Below are 19,750 nucleotides of genomic sequence, written 5' to 3' on the forward strand. Positions count from 1 at the left end.
TAAAGCTCTGGCATCCTTGACTTTCTTGGAAAGCCTGGAACAGCTCTTGTGGTTGAATTTAGCTTATGGCCATCTGATCATTCAAGGCTTTAAGGAGGCAGTGGTCAAGCAGGTAGAGCCATGAGCTACATTCCAGTCTTAAGATGCTGCTCGCTGCTAAAAGGACTCCTTGGAGAAATGGCCGGTTCCAGGGCTGGAATAATGTGCAAGATGAGCCTGGGGCTTCTAGTTGGACCAGAAAGCAAAAAAAGGGGGTGGCAGACCTCTGTAGTCGTGTCAGAAGAACCCCTCCCCCAGGGCCAACATGAAGGGGCTCTCCTGCCCCAGCTGTGACCACCAAAATTGCCTTCCAGCATTGCCACACGCCCCCTCCCGAGACACATGTACCCCTTACCCCATTGAGGATCGCTATTTTCAAGATGCCCATGAAAGTGGAAGCGGGGGTTGGGTGGGGGTGGGAATGACACAGTGGCTGAAATGTCTTTAAAAATCACATAAGGAGATGGGGCGCCTGGGTGGCTCAGTAGGTTAACTATCCGACTTCAGCTCAGGTCATGATCTCGCTGTTCATGAGTTTGAGCCCCATGTTGGGCTCTGGGATGACAGCTTAGAGCCCGGAGCCTGCTTTGGATTCTGTGTCTCCCTCTCTCTGCCCCTCCCCTGCTCATACTCTCTCTCTCTCTCTCAAAAATAAGTAAACATTAAAAAAATTTTAAATAAATGGAGCAAATGTGGCAAAAGACTTCCTTAAAACCCGCTCTTCTTTTGTATAGGCTTAGAAACAATTCACACTAAAAACTATTTTTAAGGGAATAAATCTATGGAATGGAGTGCAGGGAGAGTGTAGGCTTAGAGCCAGATCTTCTGAGTTGACCTCCCGGGCTCCAAGTCCAGTGCTTCTCTGGCCCAGGGGTTGGCGAGCAACCTTTCTCCGCTTTCGATTCCTCATTTCCTCCTTTGTAAAGTGGGAGCAGTAACAGTACCTTCCTCTCAGGCTTGTTACAGAGCTTCGCTGAGATGATCATGTAAAAAAACATGCAGGAAATGTTCAGTGTACATCCTGAACATCCGTCTCCGCTCTGTCCTGTTACCTCCCACCTTTACTGGCAGCCCCCGATGTGAGGAGCTGGCAAGGAAAACAAAAACAAAAAACTGATACCATTGGGATAATTCGCGATCCCAGCTTGGTGGGAGAGATGCCCTGGGAAGGCTACTCCTGGTTCCCGTCTTTTCCTGGCTGTGTTAACTCACTTCACAGCCCTGAGCCTCACTGCCTAGGGGAACCACGTGTAACCACAGCAGGGGGATTACCTGGAAGTGAGATTATAGGTGTCAGGCGTTCAACAGAGCTCCAGGCACAAGGAGAGACTCTGATCATGGGCATCTCCTTCCCAAGTCCTCCTCTGACAGCTTTGCAGAAAGAAACACCCGTCAGAAAGGTCTCAGACGCTCAGCAAGTCATACCATGGTTTTGAACTGATCCCAGGCAGAAGTCGAGAACATGTGTTCTGCAAACCAGAATTTGTTTCACCAACATTTTTAATGAAAAAAAGTTTAATGTTTACTTTTGAGAGAGAAAGGGGAAGCAGAGAAAGAGGGAGACATAGGATCCGAGGCAGGCTCTGTGCTGACAGCAGAGAGCCCGACGCGGGGCTCGAACCCACGAACTGTGAGATCACGACCTGAGCCGAAGTTGGACACTTGACCGACTGAACCACCTCGGCACCCCTAAAAAATTTTTTTTTAATTTTAAATTAACAAAACCTTTTTAAGTTAGTGGCCAACATTTAGAAGTAACTGGGTTTACAAATAAAACATGCCTTTCTTGCAAAGTCAAGGCTGGCTGTCCTAGACTTGCATTTCTGCATGGCTTCAAATGCCAGCGGTGTGGCCACGGTCTCCACCCAGCCCACTTGGTTCACTCACGTGGCTTGCCAGCCCTTCTGGGCACCCGAATCAAAGAGTGCAGAATTCTGAATTATTTTTTGCTTCATAGGGCGGTTCCTCTGGCCGGGGCACAGCTCTGAGGGGCGGCTGTGATTCGGAGCTCGTCATCTTCCTCGACTGCTTCAAGAGCTATGAGGATCAGCGTGTTCACCGCGCAGAGATCCTCAACGAGATGCGGGCCAGGTTGCAATCTTGGTGGCAGAGACCCAACTACGGTCTGAGCCTTGAGTTCCCCAAGCAGGACATGGCCAGGGTCCTACGGTTCCGACTGGCATCCACGGACCTCAAAAACTGGATGGATGTCAGCGTGGTGCCTGCCTTCGATGTTCTGGGTGAGGGGTGCCTGACCCATTCCAGGGTCCGGGGCAAGAGCATTAGGAGTAGGACAGGGTTTCCACCTAGCCCTGCCACCAACCTGCTGTGTGGCCTGGGTATCCCTCTCTGGGCTCACGTTCCCTGACGACACATAGCTCCTACTTACTAAATGCTCGACTATTCCAAGCACCTGATATTTCATCTCATTAATTCCTCAGGACAAACCTGTGAGGTCCGTCCTGTCTTGTCTTCCTTTTTACTAAGAGGGGCACTGAGGCACAGAGATGGACGGTAACTCACCCAGAGTCACACAGCAAATAAGCGATGTCGGGAACCCGGAAAATTACAGAGAGCATTTCCTTTCCCCAGGCCAGGCCCACTGGAAGTGGTGGTGGGGAAGGCACCTATTACAAAGTTCGTAGCTTTAAGTCCCACTCTGTCTCCGTCGCTTGCCAGCTATATGGCTTTGGACAGAGCACTGAATTTCTCTGTGCCTCAAGCACTGAATTTCTCTGTGCCTCAGCGTCCTGAGCTGTAAAATGAGGTCAAGAATGCTTGCCTGATGGCGTTTTGGTGGGGAGATGCGGCACTCGGTGTGAAATTTCAGCACAGTGCCTGGCGTGTCAGAAGCACTAAAAAAATATTAACAATCACTGCTAAGGCATCAGAATCCTTTGCCTTATATTTTCCCCAGCACCGTTTCCTTTCCCTCTGGCACCAATTAATTAAAGGTATGTGAGGTGGCTTTTTCGCGCTGCCTGAGGGAGCCTCAGGGAGGGGAGAATTGCCGGGTTATAGGTGCTCCCGATTCAGCCAGACGTAGCATTCCTATTTAACCATCTTGGAATGCAGCCTGGCCCTGGGGGCTGCCTGGCCATTTGGAAGGAAGGGACTCTTCCATCTGGTCTAGAACTTTCCTCCCTGCCCCCTCAGAGGCTCCAGGCTCACTTCCTCATCCTCCAGGCCCCGTGCTAGTGGATACCTCTCTCCACCACATCCCTTTCTTCTCCTGTTTCTCCATCCTGGCCTCGGAACCCTTCCTGACTTATAGCACTTCACGCCCACAGGACCACTCACTTCCAATGTCAAACTCAGGCCCCAGATCTACTCGACCCTCCTCAGCAGTGGTTGCCAAGGGGGCGAGCACGCGGCCTGCTTCGCAGAGCTGCGGAGGAGCTTTGTGAACGGTCGCCCAACCAAGCTGAAGAACCTGATCCTGCTTGTGAAGCACTGGTTCCGCCAGGTAAGGCCGCTACCGAGGGGTCTCGCCCCAGCCATACGACTGCTTGGATTTGTGATTTCATGATAGAATAGTTTCTTGTGTTTAGCGGCCATCCTGTTTATGGGAATTGCCTGTTCATATCACTTGCTTATTTTCTATAGGGTTAGCCGTTTTCTCATTGTTGGTTTGCTGGAGCTCTTCATATATTCCAGGTGCTCATTCTTACTGAGTTAATATAATGCAAATCTACTCCCCCACTACGAGGCTTGTACTTTCGTTTTGTTCATAGGTCCTTGTCCCGGGAAATGTTTGGATGTTAATGTAATCAGGTGTGTTCATCTTTTTCTCATGTGATTTGTACTTGGTGTGTCTTGTGCAAGCAGGTTTTGCCTCCCCTGACTTTCTAAAATTCTTCTTCCATGTTTTTTTCCAGAAGGCTTCAAGGTTTTCTTTTCATGTGGGCTCAGGGCTTTGAATCTGGAATGTTCTGTCCAGGGTATGAAGTAATGTGGCATTTGTATACTTCCCACCTCAGCCTCAGGAACGACCCCTGCCCCGAAACATTCACGTTTGTTGATAGACGGTTGTGTAGTGAAGAAGGGATGCCCAGCCTGTGCTGGAGATGAGGGAACCCCCCTCCCACAAGATCTTTGGGCACACGGCTCGGTCCTTCTGTTGGACCACTCATCATAAACCAAGTCTGGCATGAGGAGATACAGGATTCCAGTTCTTGATTGGCCACTGACTTGCTGCGTGACCCTGGGGAAGTTCTGCCATTCCCTCATTTGGAGGATGAGTAACAGCCTCAGACTGCCCACCCACTGGCCTCTCTCTGACTGCTCCCCAATCCTAGAGGCTTGAATCTCATATAAGCCCGCGGCGTTGCCAAAGCTCCAGGAGGGAGGGCGGTTAAATATCAGGTTGTTCTTGGAACACGACATCTCATCCCAGGTTTAATCTGCGTCCCTGTGGGCTCTGGTCCCCCAGAGACTGAGCCCCCCAGAGACTGAGAGGTCCAGCAAAGCTCTCCAGGGAGCACTCTCTTTCCCCTCCCCTCTCCGCCCTCACAGGTATGCAGGGAGGAGGTGAGCAGGGAGAAGCTGCCTCCAGTCTACGCCCTGGAGCTGCTGACCATCTTCGCCTGGGAACAGGGCTGTGGGAAGGAAGCCTTCAGCCTGGCCCAAGGCCTCCGGACCGTCCTGGGCCTGATCCAGCAGTATCGGCATCTGTGTGTTTTCTGGACCCTCAACTACGGCTTCGAGGACCCTGCGGTCAGACGCTTCTTGTGGTACCAGCTTCAGAGACCCAGGTACGTCCCAGCGCCCCCCACCTGCTCTCCTGGGCTCGGGCTGGGGCTGCGGGAGGTAATTAGCAATGATAAAACAGGTCTTTTCTCCTGAGGCCTGTGAGGGGACCAAAGCCACACGCTGTGCGTGCGCTTCCTAATTCAGTGGATTCAGCCCCAGAGGGAAATTACAGTCACTAGGGGGAGTTTAAAAAAAAGCTTTTTACAGTTTACTTATTTTTTGAGACAGAGCATGAGCAGGGGAGGGTCAGAGAGAGAGAGGGAGACACGGAATCTGAAACAGGCTCCAGGCTCTGAGCTGTCAGCACAGAGCCCGATGCAGGGCTCGAACCCACGAACCGTGAGATCATGACCTGAGCTGAAGTCGGACGCTTAACCGACTGAGCCACCCAGGTGCCCCTCTGGGGGCAGTTTTTAAAAGATTTTTCTAAGGGGCGCCTGGAGGCCTCAGTCGGTTAAAGCGGCAACTTTGGCTCAGGTCATGATCTCGCGGTTCGTGAGTTTGAGACCTATGTCAGGCTCTGTGCTGACAGCTCAGAGCCTGGAGCTTGCTCTGAATTCTGTGTCTCCCTCTCTTTCTGCCCCTCCCCTGCTAGTGCGTGCTCTCTCTCTCTCTTTCAAAAATAAACATTAAAAAAAAGATTTTTCTTGTGTGAACGTATTTTACATGTGAACATTTTAGCGACATATAGCATATTCATCCAACGTGCATATTGTGGTGCCTTTCTACAAAGTGGACATCCCTGTGAAAAGACCACCAGATCAAGGGAGGATATTTCCAGCACCTCAGGAACTTTCCTTTTATCTCTCCCAGTCAGTGACATTCCAAAGGTGACCCCTATTCTGTTACCATTACAGTCCCTATTTTTTTTTAATATTTTTATTTATTTCTAGGAGAGAGAGAGAGAGAGAGACAGCATGAGCAGGGGAGGGTCAGAGAGAGAGGGAGACACAGACTCTGAAACAGGCTCCAGGCTCTGAGCTGGCAGTCAGCACAGAGCCCAACGCGGGGCTCAAACCCACGAACTGCGAGATCATGACCTGAGCGAAAGTCGGACGCTTAACCGACCAAGCCACCCAGGCGCCCCTACAATCCCTATTTTAAAATCTTACCAAAGCAGACTGACATGGCACATACTTTCGTGTCGTGTCTGGCATCTCTTTCTCAGCGTTAAGTTTTCGAGATTCATCCATACAGTTGCGCATACTTGTTTATCATCGTTACTGTTTTCTGTGGCCGAGCTTAGTGTTTGCATTGCGTGAATTTATCACAGTATGCTTTCCATTCTGCTCCTCGATGACATTCAGGTGTTTCTGCTCGGGGGCTGTGACCATAAGTCTGACTGAACAGTCTCATACGTGCATTTTGGTGTGGACACACTGTTAGATACATACGTAGGAATAAAATGTGCTAAGTCATGGGGGTAACTCCGAGTCCTGCGGGTGGATCCTCCTTAGCTGATGATTCTCACGTGCAGCCAGAGTTGAGGATCATTACTCCAGTTTAATCCCCACCCCGCAACAGCCCACCAAGGGTAACTGAGGCTCAGAGAAGGTAAGTCATCCACCCTAGGTCACACAGCTGGAAAGTAGAAGAGCTGGAATTGGAACCAGGTGCCCCTGATCTTGACCATCTTGCTAACCAGAACCTTCCTGTCCCTCTGGATTTGCAGGCCGGTGATCCTGGACCCGGCTGACCCCACGTGGGATGTAGGGAACGGAGCAGTGTGGCACTGGGATCTGCTGGCCCAAGAGGCAGAGTCTTGCTCTGGGCACCCGTGTTTTCTGCAGGCGGCAGGTGGCGCTGTGCAGCCCTGGGAGGGGCCCGTAAGTGAGGGGCTCCCAGGATCCCTGTTAGATGTAAAACTACACCTAATTCATGGACTCCGTGTTTCCTGAGCATCTACTGTGTGCCGGGGCCATGGGCTGTGGGACAGAGTTGACAAGTGGGGGCTGCAGGCATGTAAAACAGCCGGATCACCAAGCTAAGGCTGTTGGAGGAGCCTATCTGTTGGCGCTGTTATCGTCTGCTTATCACAGTGTCCGCCCAGCACAGGGCACCTTTTTATAATTTATCCCTTTGGAAAGGCACCTTTTTCTAATCTGCACAAAGGCGCCTTATGCGCTAGTGGTGACCTTCTTAACTTTCCCTCTCTCTCAGTCACCCTGACTGTACGATGGAAGGGGGTTGGCAAAAGAAAGGCTGGAGGAACCTTTCTGCTTGTAAGATGCCTCCTTCAACAAACTTCCAGGGCCTTCCACGTGCTGGCTGCTCAGGTTTAGACCACCCCATCCAGCGAGACCCTGCCCAGAGGGCACCTGAGGACAGCAACCGTCTCAATGCCACGCGCCCCAGGAGCGGGCTGCCCTCACGCCCGGCTCCCGGCCCCTCAGGGACAGCCACCGCCTCCCCCTGTACTCTGGGGGTGGCCCTGGATCTGTCTCGCATCAGCACCAAGGACCTGGACCGCTTCATCCAGGACCACCTGAAACCGAACGCTGAGTTCCAGAAGAAGGTCAGCAAGGCCATCGATGCCATTTTGCATTGCCTCCGCGAGAAGTGTGTCCACAAGGCGTCCAGAGTCAGCAAGGTAAGTCGGTGGGTGGGGACGCCGATGGTACCGTCTTGGGGCACCACAGTGAGGAGGGGGAAGCAACCACAGCAGCGCCGCCGAGGGTGGGCAGGGCAGGTGGGCATCCACGGAGGGGTAGCTTGCTGGACAGAGGTATAAAACTGCCAGCTTTTGGGGGGGTCTCTTTTGATGATAGGTTTTTAAACCGCTAACAGAGCACTCCCCTTCTCTGCTCAGGACCCTCCAGGGGTTCACAGAGCACAGTAGCTTCGAGGCCCGTAGGATCTGGCCCTGGTCTTTCTCTGAACCCCACTTACTCCACACTGGCTCCTGGCTGCTTCTTGAACTCACAGGCCAGAGTCCGCACTGACTGGTTTCTCTTTCTGGAATCCCACCTCCCCCTCTTCCACTTGGCTTCCCCCACCCTCCTTTAAGTCTGGGGTCCAAGTCCTCTAGAATCTCACGGAGGCCAGACTGTTGAGTTCACAACCTCAACCTCCCTTCCACACCCACACCCCATCCCCTTACTGCTTTATTTGCCTCCACACGGCCCTGAGCGCTTTCTGGGGGCTGTGGTTTGCTGACTGTCCCTCCCTCCTCTCCCCCTGCTACAATGTAAGTTCCAGGAGAACAGGTAACTTTTATGTACTCCCGTATCTTGCCACATGTGAGTGCTCAAAAAATGTGTTGGATGGATGGATGGGTGGGTGGATGGATGGGTGAGTGGGTGATGGGTGAGTGGGTGGGTGGGTGGCTGGGTGGATGGGTGGGTGGCTGGGTGGATGGATGGGTGGGTGGAAACAGGCCAGCAGAGCACATCCACAGGCTCCATTGGCCTTGGGACTGCAACGTGCCATGTGTGGTCCAGATGTGCAGTAAGTGCTGCAGATGTTCAGCTAAGCACATTAATCACTGCCCCCCTGATCGCACCCCCCATTTTCTCCTGCTGCATGTTGGTCTGACTTTGTGCGGCGGAGGGTCAAGAGGCAGGTGCAGACAGACGTAATCTGACTCTGCCAGGCTTCTAAGAGTCAGAGGTCACAGGGCCTGTGCAGTCTGCCTCTGTCACGGTGTCCCTGGACCCACCATCAGTGACATAGTGGTGTCGGGGCTGCAGTGGGGGTACAGCGGCTGGGGTCACAGTCTGATTCCTGAGCTCAGGGCCAGCCATGGGTCTGAGATGTTCCATCCTCTGCAGGGGGGCTCATTTGGCCGGGGCACAGACCTGAGGGGCTACTGTGACATCGAACTCGTCATTTTCCTCAACTGCTTCAAGGACTACGGGGACCAAAGGGCCCGCCGCCGGGAGATCCTTGATGAGATGCGGGCACAGCTGGAATCCTGGTGGCAGGACCCAGTCCCCGGCCGGAGCCTCAGTTTTCCTGAGCAGACCGCGCCCGAGGCATTGCACTTGCAGCTGGTGTCCCGAGCCCCAGAAAGCCGGGTGGACGTGAGCCTGCTGCCCGTCTTTGATGCCGTGGGTGAGGGGTGCCTCCAGCCCGTGTCTTGGAGACGAATTCCCTTACCCGCTATGCGACGCAGCTTGTCTGGGGTCGAGATCGCCCACCTTCCAATTATTGGGTGGATTGGTGAAAATTACCGAAAAGCACCCAGCACATATTTGGTGCTTTAAAAAAAAGAAAAAAAAAAGCATAGCAGTGCGATGTAATTAACGTTAAAATATTAATAAAGGCTGGTGAGTGGCCGGGTTGGGACACGCTGCTGTCTTTCTCAGGGCTACGCATTCAGAGTATTTCAAATTTCCGCAGGGCAGCTCTGCTCGGGCGCCAAGCCTGCGCCCGGGGTCTACTCCAGCCTCCTCGACAGCGGCTGCCGGGGAGGCGAGCACGCGGCCTGCTTCGCAGAGCTGCGGAGGAACTTTGTGAACACTCGCCCAACCAAGCTGAAGAACCTGATCCTGCTCGTGAAGCACTGGTACTACCAGGTGAGGCCTCCATACCCCTTCGCTCCTCCCAGGAAGTAGCTGCTGTCGTGGCGACTGCCTCAGCCAATCAGCTCCTTCCCTGGGCAGACGTCTCCCTTCCTTCACTTTTTATTGGCCATCCCAAGTAGAAGGCCCACCTCTCCCATCCTCCACTTCCTGTGCAGACCGGAAGTCCCTGACTGAAAGAAAATCATTTTCTCCATCCAGCTCCAAATGCTGATTTCTTGTGGCTGGGGTTCACCCTCCATCTCTAGCTCATCAGTTTCTCATCACTTGTCACACAGCTAATGGAGTCCCTGTTCTTGCCCATCCCTAAGCCCTAGCTTATGCTGTTCCACCATCAATGTCTTGTGTCCACCATCACTGTCTTGTGTGCAAGTTGTACTACATAAACGCCGAGCCTCCTCGAGGGCTCCTTCACCAGAAACACTCATCTAAACGCACTCGCTTTCGTGTACTCACTCAACAATCATCTGCTGAGCACCCACTGTCGCTAACGTCACTGTTGTGCCAGATGTTGGGATGCCAAGCTGAACATATGGCAGCCCCCGTTCCTGTACAACCGTCCCCTACACCCTTGATGGAGAGACTCTGGGCAAAGATCAAGTCTGAGACTCTTAGTCTCACTGGGTGACCTTGGACAAGTCCCTACCCATGCCCGCTCCCAGACCTCTGTGTATCCACCTGTAAAACAAAAAGGGTTTTATTTGGTCCGGCAAAATGATACGCGTGTTGTTTTTATATTCCCCTCCCCCTCCAAGTACACAGGGCCATGCTTAGCACGTCGTGGGTGCTCACCTCCACTCATTCTTTGATTGGCTTTGGGTGACCTAGGTCGCAGCTCAGAACAAAGGACGGCAGCCAGCCTCAGCCTCCCTGCCCCCTGTCTACGCCCTGGAGCTCCTGACCATCTTCGCCTGGGAACAGGGCTGCGGGGAAGATTCTTTCAACATGGCGGAAGGCCTAAAGACGGTCCTAGGGCTGGTCCAGCAGCACCAGAGGCTCTGTGTCTACTGGACGGTCAACTATAACTTTGAGGACCCAGCTATCAGGACACAGCTTCTCGGCCAGCTTCAGAAACCCAGGTGCGGACCCCCGATGCCCCACATCATCCCTTCCCCTCCCCCCACGGTCACCCTGGAGTCATCGCATCCAGGAGCGATCTAGGCTGGGATCTAGGGGCCCCAACCCCACTCCTCGCTCTACTTCCTTCTGGACTCTTTGCTGAAGATGTATGGACACAAGGAGCCCCCAAAGAAGCCAGAGCCAGTTTCATTAACACAATAAAATACCGTTTCTGAAATTGAGGGGTCACCCAATACCTTCCTGACGGAGGCGGCCAGGTGGGAACCCTACTGTGCTTGGGAGAGACTGGGCCACAGCCCTAAGGTCCTGACGCTCTCCTCCTTCTCCCCAGCACCCCCACCCTTTCCTGGTTCCTCCCACCCCCCTTGCTCTTCACTGATTCCCACCTTCCCCACCTGCCCGCCCATCCACTCTGCCCCCCAGGCCCCTGCTCCTGGACCCTGCTGACCCCACCTGGAATGTGGGCCAGGGCAGCTGGGAGCTGTTGGCCCAGGAAGCCGCAGCTCTGGGGACACAGGCCTGCTTTAGGAATAGACAGGGGACGTCTGTGCAGCCCTGGGATGTGATGGTAAGAGGGGGGGGTCCCCGGGGTGGTGGATGCTGCTGCTGCCCCCTCCCAGACCCCCTTGCCCTGCCGCTGGGAGTGTTTGCCGCCGCCGGCTCACAGCAGGGTCACCTGTCGTTCCGTGCCAGCCAGCGCTTCAGTGACATGGGGCACAAAAAGCCCGCCCTTGTTGTAAGGCGAGCCCAGCTCTGTGATGCAATTCTTAGTCCAGAGTTCCCGGTGGGATCGGGAGAAAGCTTTCTCCAGCTGGAGCCTTGCTTGGCTCCTTCTCCCTCCCTCTCCTGCTCGCCTCACTCCCCTTCACCTGCCGGCACTGCTCCCGTTTATCCACGCACGAGAACCCCCGACAGCAGTTCTGCTTCTAGGGAACCCCCCCTCAGACGATAGCCAGCTTCCAAAGGGGTATGATTTTATTGCATTTACTACTTTTCAGCAGGATCTCATAACCAGGGCTTAATGCTCAGGGCCGGCCGGTGAGGCATGGGTCTTGTGATCGCCCCCATTAAAGATGGGGAAACCAAGGCTGTGGGTGGGTGGTGGAACCAGAACTTGAACTCAGGTCCTTCTGACGCCACCACAAAGACCTGCCAACCAGCTGAGAAGGAAAAGGGATATGGGAGATAGTGGGGGGGGGGGGGCCNGGGAAGCCCGTCTCACGCTGGCCCCACCTGGATTCTCTCCGTAGCCCGCTCTCCTTCACCAGACCCCAGCTGGGGACCTTGACAAGTTCATCAGTGAATTTCTGCAGCCCAGCCGCCACTTCTTGGCTCAGGTGAACAAGGCTGTCAATACCATCTGCTCGTTCCTCAAGGAAAACTGCTTCCGGAATTCTCCCATCAAAGTGCTCAAGGTGGTCAAGGTAAGTCCCCAGAGAGCTGTGGGCAAGGAGGGTCCTGCAGGCTGGTGATCTCTCCCAGGCCAGGACCAGGCCTGAGCCACATCTGCGGTCCGTACAACAATCAGCACAAGGCTGAACGTGGAAGAGAAACTAGAACATGGCTGTAGGTGGGTGGCCGTGGGAGCACCCAGATGTGCCCAACAAATCTCTTTTGGTTGCTTGTGACAGCCAACTCAAAAGGGGGAACAAAAGAAATATATTGGTTGATGTAAATGTAAAGCCCTGGAGTAGATCAGCCATCAGGCACAGCCAGATCCAGGAGCCCATGCAGAATCATCAGGACTCAGCTTCTTAGCTCTGCTATCTTCTGTTTTGGACAGGTGCTTTCCATGTGATGGTTCTTGGCATCTCTAAGCTTCCAGAAAGGGGGATTATTTTTCTCAAAATTCAAATAAGTCTTGGAATTGAGTCTCATTGTGGTGACTCAGGTTATATACTCATCCCCAAACTAATCACTGAAGCTAGGGCGACACCATGCTCTGACCAGCCAGGCCTGGCTCATATGATCGAGTCAGCTCCACGTGGACCTGATTGTGGGGGAGAAGTGATTCCCCCAAAGAAAACCAGGATGCTAATCCTAGAAGGCAGGAGGGATGCTAGGGGTGTGTGAAAAGTCACATTACCCACTGCACCGGATACAATCTCAGTCCACAACTGAAATCACAAGTGAGACCCAGGTTAGCTCTAGAAGATTATCAGCATAGAGTCAGCCAATGAAAAGTCCTAGGCCTGGTGATTTGCTGTGTGGCCCCAGGCAAATACCTTCCCCTCTCTGATCCTTACCTTCTTCATCCTTACCACTTAAAGATAATAACCTGGCTCACGGGGTTGTCAGCCGTGGCTTCACTTAGAATCACAAGGAGACTTTTAAAAATTTGATGGATGCCCTGTCCCCCTCCCAGGCCAATTAAGTCACAGTCACAGGACACAGGAGCCATAATCAGTCAGTTTTTAAAGCTCTCCTGGTACAAACAGGCTTGAGAACCACAGGTCAAATAAATAAATAAATCTCTCAAATCCCTCCCCGCCCTCAAACTTGATGGAATGAGAACGTTTGCATTAGTTGAAGGGTTTAAACTCAACATCTCACACCGCAACCATACTATGCATTAACCGCATATTAAAGAGGTAAGACACAGAGGTTGGGTGACTTGCCCAAGGTCACACAGCAAGTCCCTGACCCCCAGGCCCCAGCAGGAGGACATCACACAGTCCTGTAAGGCTTAAGCCGCCTCCATGTCGCCCCCAGGGCGGCTCTCTAGCCAAAGGCACGGCTCTGCAAGGCCGCTCGGATGCTGACCTGGTGGTGTTCCTCAGTTGCTTCAGCCACTTCACCGAACAAGGGAATAGGCGGGCTGAGATCATCTCAGAGATCCGAGCCCAGCTGGAGGCGTGTCAGCAGGAGATGCAATTCGAGGTGAAGTTCGAGATCTCCAAGTGGGAGAATTCCCGCGTTTTGAGCTTCTCCCTGATGTCCCAGACGATGCTGGATCAGAGTGTGGACTTCGACGTGCTGCCAGCCTTTAACGCCTTAGGTGAGCTACCCAAGCATAGTCCTGAGAAGGGCAAAAGCAGAGGCAGGGCTGCCAGGGACAGTAGTAGAGGTTGTGCACTGTACAACCACACCACGCATGTTCACAGGGTAGGCATGGTACATATGTACGTTTCTCGCCACTTTCCTGCAAAGTGTCTGGACAACAGCTCTGTGTGATCTAGCGGTGGCCCTGGGCTGGCTCCTCGTCTCAGCATGATGGATGACCTTGAGCAAGGGAATCCCCTACCTCGAGCGTCAGTGTCTTCACCTGACAGCGCGAGTATGGGAGTGTCTCCACGCACTCCCAGCTTCGAGGATTTGTGCACCCCCTCCTCTTCCTTCCACAGACCCAGAGGATCATTCATTTAATAGAGGCACCGAGTGTGTGTCCAGCCTCTCTCCCATAGCACCAAGGACAAATCCCTGAACAAAACAAACACAAATCCCTTTATGTCTGTTCAGTTCTGAGATGGCGTTGGAAGGTTTGCAGGGCAAGGACATCCCCCAAGTACATTTGAATGTATTTGGCTCCTGAGGTTTGGGGAACAAGTAACGGGAAGTAGATTTCTCATCCAGAAATATATCTGAATCTACAGCCTCCCTCAGTTCGGAAAGCAGCAATGCGTGAATATCAAGGAATGCCTTGAATGAAGCCAGAGAGTGACGTCCGCTCACCACATGCAGCCCTAGTCCCTACAGGAGGCTTGAAGACGGACACCCTCCCTTTGTTAGAGAGGGACGAGCAAATGTCCAGGGGCCGCTAAAGATGTGTTAGCACCCAGCTGAGACTTCTTCATGACCGCTAACTGGACGGGTTGAAAGAGGGCAGGAAGGAAAATAAGATTCCCATCAGGGCTTTAACGCAGGGTCCCAGCTAACATCCTCTGTGCTCCCCTCCCACCGCCGTGGGTCCCAGACCCCATGCGGGAATGGCCCAAGGAGGAGACCCTGGAAGTCCTTTCTCCCTTGGCCCCAGGAGGGTTCTGGGAAATGGACTGACGGCGGCCTTCCCCCACCCCCATCCCCAGGCCAGCTGGACCCCAGCAGCAGGCCTGGCTCTCAAGTCTACGTCGACCTCATCCACAGCTACAACAACGCGGGCGAGTTCTCCACCTGCTTCACAGAGCTGCAGCGGGACTTCATCGCCTCTCGCCCCACCAAGCTCAAGAGTCTGATCCGATTGGTGAAGCACTGGTACCGGCAGGTTAGGCCCAAGGACAGGGTCTCCCCACAACGGCCCCAGAGGAGGCGGGCGCGGCCCTGGCCACGACCCTGGGTCGGCGGAGCTGTGGGAGAGACATTTCCTAGCTGTGGGACCTTGGTTTGCTTATCCTTAGACTAGGGTTGGTGTCGCTACATCACAGCATTTGGCGGGAAAACGCACGGCGGGGCATCAGGCGCCTGGACGTGCCCAGTAAAAGCCTGGGATGGTGCTGGCGGCTCTGGAACGGTCCCTCCTGCCCCTCCTCATCGCCAGCGGGAACCAACATGTCCTCTTTCCTTTATTCCCCAGTGCAAGAAGATGCCCAAGGGGAAGGGCTCGCTGCCCCCCCAGCACGGGCTGGAGCTCCTGACCGTGTACGCCTGGGAGCAGGCCGGCTGCTACCACCAGTTCAACATGGCGCAGGGCTTCCGCACCGTCCTGGAGCTGGTCGGCCGGTACCGCGAGCTCTGTGTCTACTGGACCGTCAACTATGACAACAGGGATAAGACTGTGCGGGACTTCCTGAGCCTGCAGCTTCAGAAACCCAGGTCCTGGCCCACCCTCCGTGTCGCAGGGTCTCAGACTCCCTCCCTACCCCCTCCCCACCCCCGCTCTTCCCACTTCCGGGGGGCTCGGAGCAGAGAGAGCAAACTCCCCTTCCTGGAACCGAGCTCTTGCAAACAGGGACGGCCTTAGCACCTGAGGGACAGGCTCTCCTCTCCCTGGTCCCCTGGGTTTGCTGGATGACATGTAAGACTCCGAGTCGAGTTTGAATTTCAGATGCATGATGAATAATGTTTTAGCATCTGTATGCCCCGTTCTTGGACACACTGGTGTTTCTCCAGCGCTCCGAGTTAGCTGGGCGTCCTCTCTTTATCTTTGTGGAATGTGCCAGCACTGCCTAACATGAGCAGGTCTGCTCCTTTGGGATCTGGCCTCCCTTGAAATGGTGCAGAGATAGCAGAGATGCTTTCACAAACTCATGACGTGTCTCCAGACAGCTTAGAACGAGGTGGTGACATCCTCCACCGGCGTAGGGCAGGACAGTGGTAGACGGAGTCCCGAGATTAATTCACAACGCCTGCTACGTGCTGAAGGGGTGCGAGTGGCCCCAACGAACATGGCGATTGATTAGTAATGTCTGCCCGGGACAAGCAAGGAAGAGGTGGCTCGCCCGAGTTCTGGGAACCGGAGGGGGACAGTGTGACCAGTCCCACAGAAGGGCACCCGGATGTTGCCAGGAGTCAGACTGACCCTGATGGGAATTGCAGGCCCATCATCCTGGACCCGGCTGACCCGACCGGCAACCTGGGCCACAATGCCCGCTGGGACCTGCTGGCCCGGGAAGCTGCGGCCTACACGTCCGCCCTGTGCTGCGTGGGCCGGGACGGCGCCCCCATCCCGCCGTGGCCAGTGAAGGTAAGAGAGTGGCACGGGGTGGCAGAGCGCGCCCTTCCCTGGGCCCGCGTGCACAGGGGAGGGGCCTGGCTCCTGCCAGAGGGGCCCCCGGACCCCCATGTCCTGGCTTGGTCTCTGCTTCTCCAGGAAGCTTAGGACAAACCGCCTTCTTCTGTCACCTCCCCCAGCCTGCTGTGTGAAGGCCGTGTTTGTACCAGATGACAGGATGGACAGCAGCCCGCGGCGTGGAGAGACCTGGGCCACCTACCAGATGTGTGTGTGTGTGTGTGTGTGTGTGTGTGCGCGCGCGTGCGCTTGTGAGAGAGAGAGAGAGATGGATCCAGTGAATCTGCCCCTCCTCTGTCCAGCCTCCCAGCTCCTATCCTGCCTCCCCACTCCAAGCCCTCCTCCTGCTCCGCGGACCGGCCCCGCCGAGTTTTATCAGACACCCCTGTACCACGTGGGCACTGGCTCCCCGGCTCCCCACCTCCTGTGGCCACCAGACGCCACGGGCTGGCAGCAGCCTGGGCACCGTTCTGCCACCGCCATGACTCTCCTCTCCGACAGCTCCTGTTGCGTCCCACGCTGTGTCCCGCCCCCTGCAGCACTGTCCTCCCCCTTCCTGACCCCCCTGCCCGTCGGCACCGCTTCACCTCTTCTGCCAAAACCCACCCCGTCTTCCCACCTCTCCTTCTTCCCCAGCCCGTCAGCTTTTCCCAGGGATGGAGGTCTTCGTCCCGTGCGTCAGCCCCAGTCCGCTGGGCGTGGCCACCCGGAGCCCTGTGGGCTGCAGGGTCGAGAATGGGTGCACACCCGGGAAGAGGCACCTAACCAACAGTGATGTCCGCCACGGTCACAGTAGGGGGAAGTGCTGGCGAGTGCTGTGACGGATTGGCCATGTCTGGCCCCAGTGCAGGAATAAGGGCTCTCACTGGCCCGCGGTGCCTGGCTGGGCTGTTGAGTTTTCTGAGCTCAGCCGCTGGCAAGAGATCTTGCCCAGATCGGCCGGTGTTTGTCTGCCACAGACAGAGGAGTGGGGACGTGTGTACCATGCAGTCCCTCTCATGGGACACCTTTCTGAATGCCTTTTTGCTGGAGCCTTATTCTCTACCCCCTTTGCACACCTTGAGGCCATGCCCTATTCGCCTTCCTGAGATTTTACTGGGCTCCTGTCTCTCCCCATCCGCTGGGACATCACCAACGGGATTCTCCGTCCCCAGACAGAGCGAGTGCTCAGCTCGCTGTCCCCGCCCTCCAGAGCCAACCCTCTGTGTCCCTGCTGACAGCCCTCCTGACCTCCAGGCCGACAGCTGTGTCCCTCTTAGTCAAGGCACAGCCCAGAAAGCAGGAAGTAGTCCAAGAAGCATAAGCCGGAAGGGATTCCATCTAAAGCCCCCGGACAGCCTGGAGGCGCGGAAGGCAAGGTCCGTGACGGAACTGACCGAGGTCAGAAAGCTGCCACCACCAACAGCGCCGTCACCAGGCCACTGCCTCGCGCCCAGAGCTGGGGGCCAGACCCGGGACATGGGCTCGGCAGCCACAGGTGTCGCTCGGGACTGGCCGGCCACCAGCTCTGCAGGAAGACACCTTCTCCTGGAGCACAATCTAAATTACAGCCGGGAGTCTGGCGACGGACCATCGGAAGTGAATGGTTCATCTCGCGCTGCCTGTGGGGCGGGAAGAAGGGGTGCCCAGTGCCGAGAGCCCGAGCCCGGGACAGCACATGCGGCTTATCAGCCAGGCGGCTTATCGACAACAGAAATGCATTTCTGGAAGCTCTGGGGGCTGGAAGTGAGCACGGCCAGGCTCTGCTAAGAGCGCCATCCGGGCTGCAAACTTATTGTGTCCAATCGCGGCAGAGAGTGGAGAGAGAGAGAGAGCTGGACAGCTCTCCAGCCCCTTCTAAGCGCACTGATCCCGTTTGTGAGGCCCCCCCCAACAGCCCATCAACTCCCAAAGACCCCACCTTCTCATGCCACCCACTGGGATTGGGGCTTCAACACGGGAGCTGGGGGGACATAAAGCACGGCAAGGATGCGCGCGGGGGTGGGGAAGAGCCTTCCCCTCTGCAGCAGTTCTGAGACAGTGCGGGAGAGCAGGGCTGCGGCGGCTGAGGCTCAAGGCAGAGCCCCCTCCTCCCCGGGCCGCCCGCTCTGGCAGCTGGACTGATGCTCAGGGTACTTGTGTTAACAAAGCCTTCTTAGACTCACCTCACTGACTGTGGACCCGGGGCTGGGGCTCGCGGGACCCCAAGTTACACCTTTTGCATGGGCACAGTTCCGAGAGCTCAGAGCTGAGCCCTGTGGGCAGCAGACACCTGCCCCACCTAGTGTCCAGCAGCAGGTGGGGACCCGGCCTGGGCGTCACGAGCTGGGGGGACCCAGTGGCGGGGTCTCAGTTCGGTAACTCCCATCATCGGGACATGGACTCTGTGCCGCCCCCCGGAATTAGGATACTAGTGAGACGGTGAGAAGTGGGGGAGCCCCAGTAAGTTGGGAGTGAAGAGGACCGGTCACCTGGGCCGGGCTAACCTGAGCCAGGATTTATTCTATTCTGGCTCCTCCATCTTGGACAACAGCCCCCTCTGGCATTGCCCGATTTAGCCACACCCTTGGATAGATGTCGATTCTAAGTTGATCTCTTACATGGAATGACCCTAAAGATATCCACCAAAATGTCCACACACACTTTTCTCTGGATTAGACAGATTGATACTAAAGTTCTGTGGAAACATATGCGTGCAAGTAAAGTTTGGAAAATGCAGGAAAAAAGAGCTCTGAGGAGGGAGTAACCCTACCCAACATTAGAGCTTACTAGGATGGGGCGCCTGGGCGGCTGTCAGTCAAGCATCTGGTTTCGGCTCAGGTCATGATCTCACGGTTCAGCACTTGGCTGTCAGCACAGAGCCTGCTTCTGATCCTCTGTCTGCCCCTCCCCCACTGACGTGCTCTGGGAAATAAACATTAAAAAAAAAATTTACTAGGAAACCACAGACTAAGGGGATGAAAATAACAAAAAGCTAAATGTGATCAGTCAGCAACTGAAAGCTAAACAGAGTCAGAGGGCATTCTAGGGAGCACACAAAGGGGCTTCCTCTCCTGCAGCCAGAAGGCCGAGGAAAATGAGGACCCAGTCCAGAAATGCCCTGCACACGGTGTAGGAGAGGGGGCGGTAAATTTTCAACATAATTTATTTTTAATTTTTAAAAAATTGTCACTAAGATATAGTTCACATACCATGAAGTTTGACTTTTAAAGTGTGCAATTCAGGGGCGCCTGGGTGGCTCAGTCGGCTCAGTGTCCGACTTCGGCTCAGGTCATGATCTCACGGTTCGTGGGTTCGAGCCCCACGTCAGGCTCTGTGCTGACAGCTCAGAGCCTGGAGCCTGCTTCGGATTCTGTTTCCCTCTCTCTCTGCCCCTCCCCCACTCACACTCTGTCTCTCTCCATCTCTCAAAAATGAATAAACATTTAAAAAATTTTAAAGTGTACAATTCAGCAGTTTGGAGATAGTCACAAGGATATTCACACGGTGAACCACGTCACAAGGGGGGATCCGTTATACGAATTCCAGAACATTTTCCTCAGCCCAAAGAGAGACCAAAACCCATTAGCGATCACTCTGCATTCCCTCCACCCCCTCCCTCCTAATCCCTGGCAACCCCTAATCTGCTTTCTGTCTCCATTATCGACATTTTATACACATGGGATTATACCATATTTGTCCTTTTGTGTCTGGCTTCTTTTTCTGGGAAAAT

General features: G+C 54.8%; 1 protein-coding gene across 1 annotated transcript; it reads left to right on the forward strand.

The window, feature by feature from the left end:
• The first annotated feature begins 304 nt into the window (after positions 1-304).
• OAS3 (2'-5'-oligoadenylate synthetase 3) lies at positions 305-19,472 on the forward strand. Its single transcript, XM_077747962.1, has 16 exons — positions 305-448; positions 1,997-2,279; positions 3,330-3,505; positions 4,555-4,793; positions 6,464-6,617; positions 7,043-7,381; positions 8,562-8,844; positions 9,133-9,308; positions 10,143-10,393; positions 10,818-10,962; positions 11,645-11,818; positions 13,107-13,392; positions 14,420-14,595; positions 14,905-15,143; positions 15,867-16,014; positions 16,182-19,472. Exons 1-16 carry the CDS (start codon positions 305-307, stop codon positions 16,191-16,193), a joined length of 3,225 nt encoding a protein of 1,074 aa, XP_077604088.1. The 3' UTR covers positions 16,194-19,472.
• The last annotated feature ends 278 nt before the right edge of the window (positions 19,473-19,750 follow it).

This window comes from Crocuta crocuta, unplaced genomic scaffold (assembly GCF_008692635.1).
Source record: "Crocuta crocuta isolate KB4526 unplaced genomic scaffold, BGI_CrCroc_1.0 scaffold29, whole genome shotgun sequence".
NCBI lineage: Eukaryota > Metazoa > Chordata > Mammalia > Carnivora > Hyaenidae > Crocuta > Crocuta crocuta.

Bases quoted from the DNA above. Each gene is read 5' to 3' on its own strand.
- OAS3 (XM_077747962.1), top strand. From the start codon at position 305: ATGAAGGGGCTCTCCTGCCCCAGCTGTGACCACCAAAATTGCCTTCCA. The intron at 3,506-4,554 runs GTAAGGCCGCTA...CCGCCCTCACAG, and splicing joins TGAAGCACTGGTTCCGCCAG to GTATGCAGGGAGGAGGTGAG. The intron at 10,963-11,644 runs GTAAGAGGGGGG...TTCTCTCCGTAG, and splicing joins TGCAGCCCTGGGATGTGATG to CCCGCTCTCCTTCACCAGAC.